This window comes from Clytia hemisphaerica, unplaced genomic scaffold (genome assembly GCF_902728285.1).
Source record: "Clytia hemisphaerica strain Z4C2 unplaced genomic scaffold, Clytia hemisphaerica genome assembly, whole genome shotgun sequence".
In the NCBI taxonomy this organism is placed as follows: Eukaryota; Metazoa; Cnidaria; class Hydrozoa; order Leptothecata; family Clytiidae; genus Clytia; species Clytia hemisphaerica.
In genome coordinates, this window is record NW_027103553.1 from 1226370 (window position 1) to 1244304 (window position 17935).

At 35.6% G+C, this 17935-nt stretch overlaps 1 protein-coding gene across 1 annotated transcript; it reads left to right on the plus strand.

The window, feature by feature from the left end:
* The first annotated feature begins 7151 nt into the window (after positions 1-7151).
* Positions 7152-10268, plus strand: LOC136800420 (52 kDa repressor of the inhibitor of the protein kinase-like). The gene has a single exon (XM_067057080.1). The coding sequence runs from the start codon at positions 7152-7154 to the stop codon at positions 10266-10268; it is 3117 nt and encodes a 1038-aa protein (XP_066913181.1).
* Positions 10269-17935: the final 7667 nt, after the last annotated feature.

Sequence of the window (17935 nt, forward strand, 5' to 3'; positions counted from 1 at the left end):
TTAGGCCCTTTGCACGAAAATTTAACATTGGTGCTAAGTCCATAAAGAAAAAAAGCATTAAATTCAAAAGGGGCCTAAGTCCTTTCAGGTGGTTCTATCAACCCCCCAGTCAAATATCTATTTTCCAAATAGAATTCATTCTTACTACTAACTAAGCAATAGTTGTGGCTATCAGAAAAAGTTTACTTCAACACTCATACATGGAGATTATCTTCGGAATCGAGAAAAAGCTTTAAACTCATTTTTCTCAAAATGACCAAAATGGACTTAGGCCCCTTTTGAATTAAGCCTCCAAGGACTTAGGCCCATTTTGAATTAAGCCTATAAGGACTTAGGCCCCTTTTGAATTAAGGTAGCGAATTAAAGCCATGAACAAAAGAACAAATTTTGAAAAAAAGTCATGGGAGGATATTTTGTTTCAGGCCTGTGACGATAATGATATAACCAAATTATCTGTAGATATGGTTAGTCTTTTTCAACAACATGATGCAAAATTTTCAATTCAGTATCATGTTTGCAAAAATTTGATTGGGAAGTTAAAATCCAAAAATAATCACAAATTTTCTGACATAGTGAAAGATCTTGGCTCAAATTTGATAAACCATGTTGGCCAAAATCAGTATAGCCTTTTTCAAAGCATTTTTGGACTTCCTGGAAAAACATGTGCAAAGGGGCATGTTAAAGGAAATGCTTTGAAAATTGGCTTTAATGATTTTTTTGATAGTGCTGAACTACTTTATGAAGGAGGTCCAGTGATTGACTCAACAGATGAAACTTGTATTCTGAGATTCATTACACCAGTCTTGAATAAGGACAACAAAATTGAACTTGTAGGGGAAGGTTTTGACCCTGATTATACCAAATGGAGTGAAAGTATAGTTCTTCTTGAAAACATTGTTTCAAATGAATCTTTTCAAGATGAATTTTCAGCTTTAGAGGCTTATGTTAAAAATGCAATAGCCTCTAATCGTTTGGCAAAAGATTGTGCCGTACATAATCTATCTGCCTTATCTGGGGTTTACAGCAAACATCTTGTCTACCTTGTTTGGCCTACTCCTAATAAAGGTTATCAAGGAAAACATTTGTTAAAATTATGGGACATTGTTAGGTCAAATTGTTTTTTTGACGAAGACACAGGAAATCTTAAAGATCGTCCTGTCCAATTGATTGGTCATGCAACTGACTCTGCAGGTTTTCAACTTGCAGCGTCAGTTGCTCTTATGTCTCCTAACTCAAAGTTGTTGGACTTAAAGATAAAGTATTTGACTCTTGGCATTGGGACAACTAGATTTGCTGCACCCTATTTTGGTCCTTTACCTTCGATTTCGTTTTTGGATTACGATCATTGTCTTAGACTCTTTTTAAAATGTTTGAAATATCATACATTGGACATAGATTTCTTTCCATCTACCAATTCTTCAGGTAGAGCTTCTATTGACCATTTAAAAGAGTTGAAAGAAATTTGTGACGGATCTGGTCATAAATTAGGATTTTCCAATAATGATCTTTTGTTTTCTGCTTACTTTGACCAAAATGTCGATGCTGCACTAAAAATTTTCAAACTATCTGTTGCTGATCAACTACATGAACATGTACTGGTTTCAAAAGGAACTGAATTGTATATACGTTCTGTAGCTGCATTATTCCAACCTTACTTAGAGCCTAGCTCAAATCCCATTGAGATGCAATTCAGTATAAGTAAGGGTATTACAGTCCTTCAAATATGGAAAAAGATTCTACAAGTGAAGGGCAAAAGGGTGCACGCAGTGCGCTCTGCTGCAATTGATCCAAGTAAACGGGGATGTTTCTGACTTATGGTTGTAATCAAACCGCAGAAATTCTTTTTGCTGCAGCAACAAACTACATGCTTACTATGTTTGCTCATTTCAAGGACCTAGGTCCATCAGTTTTGTCTCCATTCAAATCTAGCACAAAAACAACTGAACGCCTGATTAGTGATATACAAGGTAAAACCAATGCACTTCAATCCTTGGATGCCCAGCCTGTGTTATCAGATCTTGTTGATAAGCTTTCAAAAGTACAAAGCAATCATATTACTGAAGATAGGTTAAAGGCGGCGGGAGCTTCAAAACAAAATACAACTTATCGTAGGAGATTCCAAGAAAAATTGTCAAAAGTTGTCTTGGGGTCTTACAAATATCCTGCCACGTTTAACGAATTTCGAGATTCCTTAATCTCAGCGCACAAAGAAGTCGAAAAAGCAGGGATTGAAATGTACAGGCAATTGTGTTCAAAAGGAATTGCCTTTCTAGAATCAAATGAAAAGTATAAAAAGTTTTCTTTCCTTTATTGTGATGAAAAAGTTCCAAAGGAAAATCAATTTGAGGGTTTTGTTAGTGATCATTACAGTATTAGGGTTTTGAAAGAAATAAAATCATCAGAATATCTGTCTGACAAAACAACTGAAAAGGAAAAGAAAATATCAGAATTCTTTGTTGCCCAAAAAGACGAGAATGGTTCTGTACTCCTCGACACGCTAGAAGAGGGACAGCAAAAGAAAGAGCAGGCAAATGATACTGAAACTCACCTTCTTGATAAAACTCCAGGCTCTGAATATTCTAGTACCAGTAAGTAGCCCGATTCTGCCAAGTGGAACTTAACGCGAAAGCAGAGAGGTAAAATAGAAAAAATTCATTTAAGAGCTGCTCTGAAGATTCTAACACCTCGTGAGCATGTGTCACGTGATCGATCTCGTCGTCATATTGCTAGCAATTTTCTTCCGGGCAGAGGTACTATCGATAAAACACACAATATTATAGCCTTTCGTTTTGTGCTTGCTAATTTGGCAGATGAAATGGTTGTTTACAAAGTAGCATCCATCACTCGAAATGAAACTTCCATTCCTAGTGCTTCCAGTGAAGATGAATCTATTCGATGCAGACTTATTCCTTTAAAGGAAACAGGAATGAGCACTTTTATCTTTGTTTTTCCTGAATCTCTTACAATGACAAAAGAATTAAAAGCATCTCGCATCCTTGAAGAGATTGCTATGAAGCCAGAAGATGATTCTAAAACATACTTTACGATTTTGCCCCATTTAAAAATCTGACTGATCGTAGAAATGACTTAAGTAAGTCTGCGACCGCAGTCGGAGGCGACCCGAAGGCTCCTCTTTCGATAGCTATCTACCCGAAGGTAGGGGAGGGCGCCACTCTTTCTCCCTGGATTTCTCCACTTACCCTTGATCCTTCTCTTAGTTGCTGAGCATCAAGCAGAGAGGCATCAAGTACCATTTTGGGAATCTTTGGTATGACCCGGCTGGGGGTTGAACCCACAACCTTGCGAACCGTAGCCGGATGCTCTACCACTGTACTACGGTCGCGACTTAAATGATGAAAAAAATAAAAAAATCGTCAAAAAAGTTTCCAAATCATTGCTTCCTCTAGAATTTCAAGAAGTGGAAAGCATAGTTGAAAGAAAAGTAGACCTGAAAAGTCATGAATTCTTGTATCTTGTCAAATTCAAAAACAGAAAAGAAGAAACAGCTTGGTTGAATTATTCATGCTTTGATCGCCCTTTCCGCTACAGTAGACGAGTTGGACTAACAACCCCTCTATTTGCTGATGTTTCTAAAATGGATAATGAAGTGAAAGAAAATTCTGTATCTAAGTGTTCAACTAAGAAAAGACAAGCTTCTGTTGTTGCATATCTTGATAGGCCTGAAAAAATTCCTAAAATAAAAGATGAAAAGGACAAAACTCCCCAGAATGAAAAATTGAAAATAAAAAAACGTAAGAGGGCCGGCGAAGCTTGCATTGGAACAAGCACAGGCAACAAGTCCTCCACTGAAACCATTGACTTGACTAAACCTGCGAAGAAGCAAAACCCAGCAAGCTCTTCAAATAAGAAAGCAAAAGTTAAAACTGTTTCAATTTTGAATAAATTCAATTACACCTCGAGTCAAACTAATTGGCTAAATGATAACTTCTTGAAAGAGGTAATGACATTGTTAGAAAGAAGTTACCCAGCCCTTAAGGGTCTTCAAGATCCTATTAAAGGTGCTAAAATTTCTAAAAATGATAAGAACAACCTGATGCCAGTCAACATTTATGATGAAAGTATTCAAATTCACCATGTCAGAAATAACCATTGGGTGTTGTCGACTGGTCGAAATGGGAAGCAGGGGCGGATGAATACTATATGAAAGTTATGAATTCATATGGTCAGATTTTCTTGAGTAACATATTTCTTTACATTACACGTTTTCAAAATAATCATTTTTAGAGCGCTAGACCTAGAGAGAATCTCATAATTCTTTGTCCAACAATCTCTCAAGGAATTCCGTCTCTCATGCATCCAGAATCAGAGCGAGAGAGATACTGAGCGCCCAAAACTTGCACGCGCGGTGGGTACGCACAATCGCGCGCGTTGTTAGTGCGTTTCGCCGTTTCGCCAAAATGGTAGCGTTCTCTCTGCTTTCAAAGATTTCGCTCTGCGGAAATTCACAGTTCTCAGCTCTTCGCCGTTGGTGCTTTCTCTGGAAACTGTTTGTTTTTTGTTTACAAAATACAGAAGGAGGAGTTTGCAGTCTTGATTTCTTAACTTGATTTGCATACTTTTCACGAATTGTAATCTTTTCAAACGATGAAAGAGCTTTTCATGCATGAGGAATTTCGTGTACTGGCATAATGTTTACAAAAATTGCTAGGAAGACAGGCTTGAGAATGTTTACATGAAATCAAAACAGTAGAGTATCAAATCGCAAATAAAAACATGGCTTCTTTCACATTGAAGAAATCCACTGCAACTAAAAAGAAAAAACATCAAAGACTGATTCCAAGTGACATTGATGTCAGAACTATTTTGCATCGTTTAGAACTATTGCTCGAAGACAAAAACACTAGTTGTTCATCGATACTTCGCTTGAAGGAAAGGTACATACTATACACTATCCTTGATTTTTTTTATTTTTTTGCTTTCGGGATTGAGCTGGGGATTGAGACTAACCATAGTCGCCATCAAACAAAAATTAAACACAATAAGCAATGTATTTTTAGAAGGTTCGTTGTAATTCTTGTACGAGCAAGACCTGTTTAGTTGTTTGGTTTACTTTTTTGAGTTGAGCAAAGAATAAATTTTCTTTTTCAAAACTTAAGTCACACTCGCATTAAGTCTGGAATTTTAAGTCTGGAATCCCGGCAGCCAGCCCGCCCGCCCACAGAGTTTTCCAAATCATCTTTAACCTACCGTAAGATTGGGTAACTTGCATCAGTGGAGGCTAACATGCATAGCCCTCAAATGAAAGACCTGGCTGGTCATTAAAATACAAAGTTAAACCGAAGCAAAAATGGTAGGGTATAGAGCTGCGAGCAGAGCTGCGTAGTTGTATTTTAATGACCAGCCAGGTCTTTCATTTGAGGGCTATGCATGTTAGCCTCCACTGATGCAAGTTACCCAATCTCACTGCAAATTCTTTTGACTCTACCAATTTATTTTTTAATATATCGTTTTTTCAAAAAATGTTATTATTATGACAACAGACAAAAGTGGCTGTCTGCAGTTAGTATCGGTCAAAACACATAAGATTTTAAAACACTGAAAATGCCATAAAAGTAAAAGCCACTTCAGTAAATCTCATGAAATTTAGGACAAGAATTCAGTTTTACAAATAAAATAAGACTACATTAAAAAAATTCCCATAATTCCTTTAGTTTTGACCTCATTTTCCAGGGTGGGCCTCGTCACGATTTCACGTTTTTCTGGTAATTGGGCTAAATTTCTCAAAAAATACTGCTTTTAATAACAGTTTCCTCATTTAAACCTAAATACTACTTTGGTTCCAAACTTCATGTCAATACCATCGCTTTCATTGAGGAGCTAAGAGCAAATTTTGTAAAATTGAATCATTTTCCAGTCTGTCTGGTTAGTTGACATGGATTTAAGGGTTGTCAGCGTCAACTTTATTTTTTATTTCCGTCTCTTTAATCACTCTTTATGAGTATATATAAACACATCTAAAAATATATATATATATTTACAGCTTTCGTTTTTGATTAAAAATATACGTTACTGAAAAATACTGCCCATTAACAATAGACCAAAAAAACAAACTATTATAGCCCTATATATGTTGAAAGAGCACTAACGGCTAATGAAACAAACTAACACGTATAGTAAAACTGTTTTTTTAACTTCCTCAATTCCTCAATTCCTTCCTTATATTATCTTTGACCCTGAAATGAAAAGTAAAGTCAAATTATGATTGTCGACAACTTTTTTTTTTTGAAGGTATGAAAATGTCTTATCAAAGGCAAGGAAGAAAAAGGTTTTGACAGCTGTGACAATCGACCATGTTGCAACGAGAATTATAGCTGATAACAACTTGAAGCAGATTTTCCTCGAAGGACTACAGCCCATTAAGGCCATAAGGTAACTTCTTTCATCAATTGTGAAGGATGTAAAAAATTTTGAACAGATCATTTCTGTATATTTACTATTCTACTTCCTAACTTACAATGCTAGTTTTGCTTTTTTTATTGATTGACAGATAAAACTGACAGTACTTGACTTTGACACGACATGACAGGACATGACTGCTGGCAGCATCTAACTAGGTAGTGTATTTTAAGTACCGTAAGATTTCCCTATACCGATCCCTCTGCTCTAAATCTGAATGCTGATAATTTTTTGTAAATTTTTACAAATAATATATATTTTGAAATTCGAAGCATGAAGTAGAAATTTCAAAATATGAGCAATTACAAAATAATAAGAAGAAAATAATTATCAACAAGCTTTCATCCAACAGCATTAGAGCATCTTACAGTAATTCATTCAGCTCTATTTTAAGCTTTTATTTTCTATAAATTCATAACAAAAGGGAATTGTTATTTGAAAGATTTTCCTATTTTTAACCATAAATTTACTAATTTTTTTTTCTCTTAATTCAGGACAACTGCTGATGGTAATTGTTTATTCAACGCAATTTCACTGAGCTTGCATGGAGATGAAGCCTTGAATCTTGTTTTGCGTCTTCTCACAGCAATTGAGATATTCTTTAACTTTGAGGAATACTTGAAAACCTTTCGTTCCTTGGCAAACAATTTCAAAGAAAGATTTAAGACCGATATTGATTTCATTGCCATGATGCTACACTTTTTGTTGTTAAGGATGCAGACATTGATACCGAAATGATCAATTTATTTGCTGCAGAGGCAATAGTTATCACTAAACCTGGTGCCTTGTCTTCCATGGCTGCTATATTTGCCCTCAGTAATGTGATAGGATGTCAAATAAAAACTGTATACACTCCAAGAAATTCAAATTTATTTTCGCTCTATACACGTGTTGTTGGCACTCATCATCCTAACAAAAACACTATACAACTATTGTGGTCTAACACAAAACCTGAATATACAAAACCAAACCATTTTGTCTTTTGTACTACTGATATCAATTACTTAACCTCACTGACATCAATCAGCGCTCTTAGTCAGTCAATTAAGATTGATACCATGGAATGTCGTAAAAGGAGAAAGCAATCAACAATTAGCTTTTCTGTTCCAGAGAAAAAGCAAAAGATGCTTCCAGTATCATCCAGCCATTTGACCAACTCTGCCACCAAACCAGTTCAGTCCACTCTTTTGCCAACCAGCTCTTCTACCAAACCAGTTCAATCCACCCTTTCGTCAACCCACACTCCAACCAGCTCTGCTACCAAACCAGTTCAGTCCACTCTTTTGACAACCCACCCTCCAACCAGCTCTGCTACCAAACCAGTTCAGTCCACACTTTCGACAACCCACACTAATACCAGCTCTGATTCCAAACCAGTTCAGTCCACCCTTTCGACAACCCACACTCCGATCTGCTCTGCTACAACACCAGTTCAATCCACCCTTTTGATAACCCACACTCCTACCAGCTCTGCTACCAAACCAGTTCAGTCCATCCTTTCGACAACCAGGACTTCAATTAATCCTACCCAGTCAACCAAAGCTACTCCAGGGGTAAGTCAGCCTGTCAAATCAGCAATTGAATGCCACCCTAATGATATTGGTCTTATTATTTCCAGAATAGATCACATGAGTGACAGTGAAAGGTTAGCATTCTTAAATGATGTGTGGAAACCACCTTCTAACTTTACTTTCCCCTTTCGCTCGGAATTTGGAAGACGATGGCGATTTAGTAACAATTATCTTGATTCCAACTCATCAAAGTATTTCAATTGGCTTGCATATTCCGCTCATCATGATGGTGTTTACTGTTTACCGTGTGTTCTATTTGGAAGAAAGGACCAAACAAAAATGAAATTACTGCTTACTGAGCCACTTACTCGGTGGAATGCTATGGCTGCAAAGTTCCGAGATCATCAATCAAAAAGCCCAGTGCATAAAATGGCTATCTCTGTCATGCAGAACCTCTTGAACCAACAGTCAAAGCAACAGCAACCGATCGAATCCATCCTTAATCAGCAAGTTTCCAAGCAAGTCGCCGAAAACAGGGAAAAGTTAATTCCAATCGTGAAAACAGCATTGTTATGTGCTCGGCAAAATATACCATTTAGAGGACACAGAGATGATGGAAAACATCTAGACGTTAAAACTAACAATCCTGGTAACTTTCAAGAACTTCTTAAGTTCAGAATTGACAGTGGGGATAAAGTTCTTGAATCACATTTTCAAACCTGTCATAAAAATGCAACTTATCGCTCGAAAACTATACAAAACCAAATTATTGTGGCTGCAGGCAACATTGTCCGGAGAACTCTCGCAGAAGAAATCAAGGATGCCCCCTTCTATGCAGTGATGGCAGACGAAGCGTCTGACACGAGCAACACAGAACAAATGGCACTCGTAATTCGCTTCATTGATAAACAAAGTGAAGTGAGGGAAGAGTTCATAGATTTTCTTGATTGCACTTCCACTAAAGCAGAGTATCTTGCTGATCGAATTACAGAAGCGTTGAAAGGACTAAATGTCGACATGAACAGCTTACGTGGTCAAGGATATGATGGCGCTGGCAACATGTCTGGTGCGAAGTCTGGCTTGAGTGCAAGAATTAAATCGCTCTATCCATTAGCGTTATACTTTCATTGCGCCTCTCACAGGCTCAATCTCGCTGTGGCTGCGTCAACTAATATTCGTGGAGTCAGGAATATGATGGATTCGATCAGAAAGTGTAGTGAGGTATTTCATTTCTCACCTAAGAAGACGGAATTGCTGAAGGAAAAAATACAAGAGTTGATGCCAGAAGATCAGAGAGACACTCTCATAGATGTCTGCAAAACCAGATGGCTGAGGCGGATAGATGGACTAGAACGTGTTCATGAAATGATGGTGCCCATTTTGGAAACCCTCGATCTGATTGCAGGCAATCATGATGGCTCTTATAATAAAGAAGCCAGGAGCATCGCACAAGGTATATACTGGACTTTCAAGTCGTTTCACTTTATTCTTCACTTAATTGTTGTTAGATATGTTATGTCATACACTCATTCATTAACGCACGAGCTGCAAAACAAAAAGCTGGATGTTGTCAAAGTTTACAAGGCTGTAGACACTGTTCTGGGTACATTGAAAAACTGTCGAAAAAATGTCCAGGAAAAGCACTCTGAATGGTATGACGAAGCTGTAGAATTTGCTGCTAAGTTTGATGTTCAGCCCTCTGTGAAGAGAGTGGCTGGACAATCGACTTTCCGTGAAAATTACTCTACCGATGATATCAAAACATATTACAGAAATTCCTTGACAATCCCACTCTTGGATCGTGTCTCTACCGAGCTCGAATCCCGCTTCAGTCAGGAGCATCGCATTCATTATGAAGGTCATTACATTCTCCCAACGACGGTTCTCAAAGGTGATATTTGGAAAACCAAGATTCGTGCTTTCGCCATGAAATATCGCAAAGATCTACCAGAGCCAATGAACATTGAAATGGAAATGGAGCAATGGGAGCATTATTGGCAACAGAACAAAAAGGAACAAACACGCCTCCCTGACACAATCGTATCAACGTTAAAGAGTATCGATCCTGTCAAAAAGTGGTTTCCAAATATCTATCGCATTCTCTGTTTGATAGCTGTCGTTCCAGCGACGTCAAACTCGTGTGAGCGTTCGATTTCCCGCTTAAGACTGTTGAAAACTTACTTACGTTCTAGAATGCTACAGGATAGGTTAACGTCCCTTGCACTTGTGTACATTCATCGTGAGATTGAACTCGACCCTGAGGAAGTGGTCGATGAATTTGCAAAAAACAATCGACATCGGATGGAATTCCGTGATATTCTTGTTGACGCTGAAGATTGACATTTTTTTGCTATTTAGAGTTTTGCTCCGAAAACTCCAGTTTGATTTTTCTTATCATTAAACTGTTGATTTTTCTCAAGGCAAGTAATTTAATGAACTATAAAAGTTGGTTGAGAATCACTCACTCGTTGCTACTCGTCTTTATCCATTTCGACTTAACCTATTTTCTTAACATTTGTTTTCAAAATTAATCTGCTCGATGATTCTAATCTAATCATGCTTTATTATTTAATTGAGTTTTCAAGTGGGAAATCTTGCATTTGAGATTGGTATTATCTATTGCCTTTTAGTCTGTGTTTATTACAGTTAAGATAATAGTTTATATATAAAATTTAACCAAATATTCTATTTCTAGTAAATTTAACACTTCCATATTCTACAATATAATGAAAGATTTTTTATAAAAAACAATTTTCTTCGCCCTGGCATTCCTGATCTTGCTTCATATGACTTAGGTCAATATCTTTACTGCTGACTGCTAGATTTTTGTTTTTTACCCTGAATAAAAGCAAAGTAAAACATATTTTGAGTCATCGGGTAAATCGATACAATTTACAAAAAGTCTAGCCGATAAAACATTTAGTTCGAGGGTTTTATTTTACGCTAAAAAATTTAGTTCGAGGGTTTGATTTTAAGCTATTTTAAGGACTTGAAACTTGAAAAAACGTAGAGCTCTCGGGGGCTTCGCCCCCTGAACCCCCACCAGGGCCAGCCCTGGACCCGTAGGGGGGCTTAGAGCGCCCCCTAACCCCCTGCTCTTTTTTCACGCCTTCGACGTGATAATGCTCCTACGGAGCATTCTTTTTTTTTCGGGGAAATTATCGGGGTTTTTGTTATCCGAATCGGGAAAATCGGATCTTTCATATGGTCCGGAAATATCCTAAATCCGCCCCTGGGAAGGTCTATGTTTATGATAGCATCTACTCAAAAGCTGATATAAAATTACAAAAGCAGTTGTGCCAAATTTACAAGTTTTTTGTTGAAGATGGCTATCTCAATGTTTATTTTCCTAAAGTTTTGAAGCAACACAGAACTAATGACTGTGGTTATTTTTGCATAGCTTATGCAGTTGATATTGCTAATGGGGTACTACCAGACAACGAGTGTTACATCCAAAATAAATTCAGAGAACATATGGAAGCTTGTCTTGATTCATATGACTTACAGAGGTTTCCTAGAAATAATATTGATATTGTAGACTCTGTATTTAAGGCAGAATCGACAGAGAAAATCCCTGTCTTTTGTGATTGTCAATGCCTAGCTACTGATAAAATGATAAAATGTTTTTTTATAATGAAAGATATCATTATGAGTGCCTTAAAAATATTGATAATATTAATGTCAATGACGAAATGTTTGAATGTCACAACTGTAAAAGATCGTTAAGCTCTTGATTGCTGTTTCAAGAAGAACCAAAAGAAATTTGTCTAAAAGTTTTGTTTAGTTTGTTAATAAGGGTCTTGAAGGGTTTGGACCTACTTTGAGTGTGTTAAACTTTGTTTTTTGTCAGATCTACAAAATACTTAAGCCTTGAGCCTTGTTTAAAGAGTCTGTCTTATCCCTTTAGAGTGAAGTTGGTTTATTCCTCATTTTTTAAACCGTTTTAAGCATTTTAATCAGTATTTTCCCTTATCTATTTTTTATCCATTTATGTACTTTTTACTTTATTTTCAACCAGGTGCTATAAACAGCACTATATTTCATTTTGAAACCAGATTTAGTAAAAGTAGGAGTTCTATTACCAATTAAAACTTTATACCGAACAGCTTCTACTTGCAACTTATACTTGCTGAAATTGATGATAAAGCATGTGGGTACTAGGTTCCTCACAATTGTGAATTTTCCAACCCTTAAAGAAAGAATCTGTTTTTTTTAATTTCACGGATGGCACTATTGAGAGACAATATTTCACGATATTTTATATCTTTTACAGCCAAATCATGCATGTTGGCTGTTGAAATACACATTAATAGCGCTTCTTTTATGCCAGTAAACATTTAAAAAGTAGTTTATATGACATTTTTTATGTTTTGTTTTAAAGTATTTTGGGGATAAGGCTTTTCCAACTTAATTCTGCAAAATCCGCAAAATTTTATGCCATTAAAAGTACCCACTTTTGTATTTTCTGTAGCTGACTGAGCAATGTCAGTTTCTACATAGATTCCCTTCATTGGATGACAATTTAGAAAACTACATCGAGCAATTTGCTTTTAAATTTTTACATCAGGGAGGCAATCTGGACAAAAATGTTTCGTCGTTCCCTTTACTTAAAATCAAACCAAGTGTATTGTATGATTTATATATGCATTTTGAGCTTGTCGCTCGTGCATTGCATGATTTATATATGCATTTCGAGCTTGTCCCTCGTGCATTGCATGATTTATATATGCACAGCCAGCAGCCCAGGCGGCCTGATGAATAATAATGTTATGTCAACCTCTGAAAAAGTAAGCTAATCGTAAAGACATTGAATATGGATGTAAACAAATGGAAATCACCTTTCATTGAACTTTGAAATTATCTTCCGTTTTGATTATAATGTGGAAAACGTGTCGTGAAATATGAAATTATCCTCGCTTCGGAATGGGTTTAAAATATGGAAAACTTTTGTAGCGAACCATGAACTTTTCATTGCATGCGTTCAAAATTTTGAAAACTTTTGTCATGAGAACATGCAGCTTGCTGGAAAAAATTTGTTTTGCTATTTTTGATAACTTAAGATCATTGAAATAGAACTTTAAAGACAACTTTTATGTACACAAACAGTATGAAGTAATCTGTATGTATCAAGTACTAATGCACAAACTTTTAATTACAACTGGGTGAGAATATCTACTGTAAGAAAACGACGTTTGATACCTTGAACGGTCAACTTGATTTTCTTTATGATGGTTCATATTTATAGTACTTTAATGCGATAAACTTTTGCGGAATTAAATTTCGCGGTTGGGCGGTTGGCCAATCCCCAAAATTGAAACATTTCGCTGGGACTTAATTTCGTGGATGGCACTATTGTGTAACAATATTCTTACAATTTTTTTGCCTGTACTGTCAAATCACATTGGTCGTTTAAATGCGTATTATTAGCACTTCTTTGATGCCATTAAACATTCAAAAAGTATTTATTTAACATTTTTTGAGTTTTGTTTAGAAATATTTTGCTGATAAGGCCTACTCAAATTTTCAATGGGATTTGATTATGCAGATTTTTGGGGATGACACGCAAATCCGTGAAATCCGCAAAATTTAATCTCCACAAAAGTTTATCGCATTTAAGTATATATTTTTGCGACCGGGTCAGAAAAAAAGTTTTGTCACTGGACCGGTTTCCGGTAAAACTACAGTTTTTAAATTTTCGCCTGAGCTTAGAATTTTTTTTTTGATATGCATCTAAAACATGGAAAACCTTTGTCGTCAACTATATAATACTGTCTTCCACGTTTAAAATGTGACAAACTTTTGTTGATTACAATTGCAATTTTTTTACGTACTAATTGAAAATAAGGATATAATTCCTGGTACAGTATGAATTTTTTTTTTTACCTTTTTGATATACTTTCTGAAAATAGGTCACCATCACTAATAACTGGTTTTTGCGCTGGTTTGCGTCGTTTTTAGGTTAAGAAATTAATTGATTGTTTGGTCGGCAGATGAAACGTCAGAAAAATTGGATTTTCAAACTATGTGTTGGGCAGAAATCAAATCCAACGAAAATTTTGAATAAATAGCTACTGTATTACAGTGTTCAGAAAATTTTTTCCCTTAGGGCATTCTTTCAGATAAAAAACTTTTTTTCCAAATATACAAGACATTTTTCCTTCCTTTTAATCTGTTGAACTTAAGTATAATATGAAATTGCTTCTTGTTTTGAAAGTTTTTTTCCTTTTAAACATTTTCAGTTATTCTGTTTTTTTGAAAATATGAAATTTTCCTATTATTTGGAACTAAATGTTTTGCTTGCAACTTGCGAATCGAGGTGGCTCTGGATCGCTTCGCAACTTTTATACATATACGGCTTGTTTCGGAAAATTTTTTTAAAATATAAACTACTTTTACGCCTTGATTTTTTACATGTTCTTGCTATACATTTGAAATTTAACACAATGTGAAAGGGTGGTTGGGTGGACCAGACTCTTTATGCTTTTATAAGCATAACACTTAGCATATTCCAGGCTCGGATATGGAGAAAATTGAATGTAAGTTTTCACCAATTTTGTATTGATTTTCGCGAGCCAATTTCTTTCATAAATAAGGACTTGTTTTCACGAGCACAAAAAATATTTACGCGAGGATAACATTTCGCGAATCGGCCCCTTTTTGAACTAATTTCTTTTATTTTCTTTCCTAAGGGTTTCGACAAAAGTTACGATTAGTTTTTCGCGAGGATTATATTTCGCGAATTTTGAGGAAAACTCTAATCTTCACGCAAATTAATCCACTTAAGGTACAACCAGAGCAGCAAATGGAAGCAAATTTTAAGCAGGGGGGTCTGTTCTATGTTTCCAGCACTTTCGCAGCCTCAAGTGTAACGCTGTTGGGTTCTGTGTGCCTTTTTCCTTCTTGGTTTTATTTTTTATTTCAGGTTGTTACCCTTCAAGTAACCTCAAATGGATCGAAAATTCAAGACTTCACATAACCTATTTCAATGTAAGGGATGGTTTGTATTTTTTTTGATTGAATTCTTCCTGTTTTGTCTTAAAGTCCGTCCATTTTCATTTGGAATAATCGTTGACGATTTTTATCAGATACGTTATAAAGGTCATGAAACAGAACGCATTTTTATATAATATATCATAACAAATATATTTATAACAAATCCTCTCATGAAATTATTGTGTGCGCTTTGACAGTGGACAGCGCACAAGTAAAGCTCGTAAAAAGTTATTATCCAAATGAAAATGGCTGGAATCTTGTCAAACCTTCATTACTCTTAGCGTATCACATAGTTTTCATTACCAGTAAGGATACAGTAAGAAAGATTGTGTATTGTGTAAAGTTTTATGTATTTGATATTGGTTTTACTATTTAATCTGATTTTCCAGGTAGAAAGATCAGATGTCACAGAAGATTGGATGTTTTATAAAGTCTATTGTAGTCTATTGGATAGCCTTATTGTTGTAGCGAATGAGATATTACAGTTGTCAATTCCTTTTCCTGAGACCCGGAAAACACGAGTTACAAAAACCCGAGTTACGACGAATGACGTCATGATTTGAGACTTGTGACCTCACATTCGTCGTAACTTGGGTTTTTGTAACTCGGGTTCTCCGGGCCTCCCCTTTCCTGCTGTTCACTTTACAGTTGATGCTCTCTAATTCGACGTTCTACTATTTGATACGTTCCCTTTTTCGATAAAATTAAAAGTCACTTTCAAACGACGCTCTATTATTCGATAAGCCCCCCCCTATTCGATGAAAATAAATCTCCCTTGAAAATCGAATTAGAGAGCGTCAACTGTAGTTTATCTATATATCCAATTGCTATAGGGGAAGGAACTTTCGCGAATCAGCTTTTCAGAATTTTTCGCCGAATTAGCTTTCGTGAGAATTGCAATCATGTTAATATATTTTGCGGATAGATCAAGGGAAAGTTTGTTGTAAACCACTCGGAGTTCCAATATTGAAATTGTTTTCTTTCTCGTCTAGATTTATCTCCTAATAAATTAAAAATGTCTGCCGAACTCACCGACCAAGAGACGATCGAGGCTCAGGAAGCAGAGATTTCAAGCCTAAAGGGTCAATTAGCCGGTGAGTATTTTTATTTACGGCTGTGCAAGTCAAAAGAAGATTTTTGCAAGATTTGCAATCAACTAAATTTTACAATTTCTTCTGCAAGTGAAATCTTTTTCCAATATTATTTGAAACATTTGCATCTCTACAGAAAGGATAATTTAATTTGTTTTTATTTTTCAGAGTTGAAAGCAAAGAAAACAAGGATTCATTCCGTGGAGCAATGCATCGGTAAGTGAAACTTATACTCCAATATGACAGGAAAATATGGAAGCTCCAGGACATTTCGTTTTTCAAAATTACGTAAGCTAAGGGACCATTCCAAAATCATTTTAAAAGAGGCTATTAGCCAAAATTGATATTGATATTTTTAATTTTTGCCTGTTATCTGCTGGCTGGTCGTGCCCAACCAGCTCCAACCTTTCACAGGCAAAAGTCAATCAATTTTGGCTTCTTCAAATGATTTTCAAGCTTTTTCGTAGTAATAAATTTTGTTCCCTGGAAGGTTTTCTCTCGAATGAGCGAAAAAAATTGAATTTGGACCCTTTTTCATATTTCGATGACGTCATTATTTATGACGTCATTTTGTCTTATTTTCTTAACATCGCGAGATACATGTTTTTTTTTTATAAACAAGTGTATGCTCCTTGGTCAGGCTCGTGTATGCTTAAGTTCTCCAAGCATCCAGGCATAGTTTATGCTTATTATATGCTTAAGAATCATGCTTATGATTCACCCCCGAGCCAAGTTTTTGATGAAATTTCAGAAATTTTGTAAAAATTTGTTCAGATTTTGGGAGCAGTGGAATGTAGCTAGCCGTGGAATGACTTATTTTTTACTTGACCTCTACCTTTTTTAAACAGATAAAAATGACCACTTGAAAAATATTTTAGGCTGACATATATGCTCATGTTACGCGTAGGAATTCTGCAAATCTGAGCCTTCATATGCTTATAAGCGTTATGCTTATAAAAAAAACATGTACCGGGTGCGCCACAAAAAAGTTTCTCTCTTTAAAACTAATTTTCCCAAAATCTAAAAATTTTAAAAGAACCATTCCTATTCCATTGGAAAGAAGAAAGATAAACTTAAATTTTGATGGGTCATTTATTAAATTCGGTTGATTAGATCGAGAGTTATGCTCTATTGAATAAAAAAGTTACTTTTTGAAAGTGCTCAAAAACGTTAAAAATCGACCTATCAAATTAAACAGAAAAATAATAACATAATGCATCAGTATTTTCGTTTCAGTCATTAAAAATGATAATTAGCTGTCTAAATGACCGTTTGTTATATAAAGGAAGATTGAATTTCAATAAAAGGCAGAAAATTCGTCGAAAAAAGCCAAAAAATCTGGTAAAATTCATAAAAATACATCAAATACGGGTTTCGAGGTACATCCAGCCTTGTATATACTTTATCCAGTCTAGAACCAAAAATCTGAGGAAAATTTCCTTGAAAGTAAATTGAAATGATTTTGATGAACCTTTTAAACCCTTTCGTTCCATCAGTTTCAAAATTTATGTGTTTAATTACTGAAAAATGGTCTTAATCATTTAAAGCCACTTGCGATTACCAATTTGACAGGTCGATTTTTAACGTTTCGGGCACTTTCTGAAAGTAACTTTTTTATTCGATTGAGCATAACTTTTGGTCTAATGAATCGACTTTATTAAATGACCCATCAAAATTTAAGTTTATCTTTCTTCTTTCTGATGGAATAGGAATGGTTGTTTCTTAATTCTTAGATTTCGAAAAAATCAGTTTTAAAGAGAGAAACTTTTTTGTGGCGCACCCGGTATATGCATTTAGGTTGTGACCTTTTTCTTTACCAGTTTTTCATGTTCTTTCGAATGGAACAAAAAAAATTTTGAATTTGACGACTTTTATTTTTTGTTGCTAAGGTAACCAATGACGTCATTTCCCATGGCAACAGGG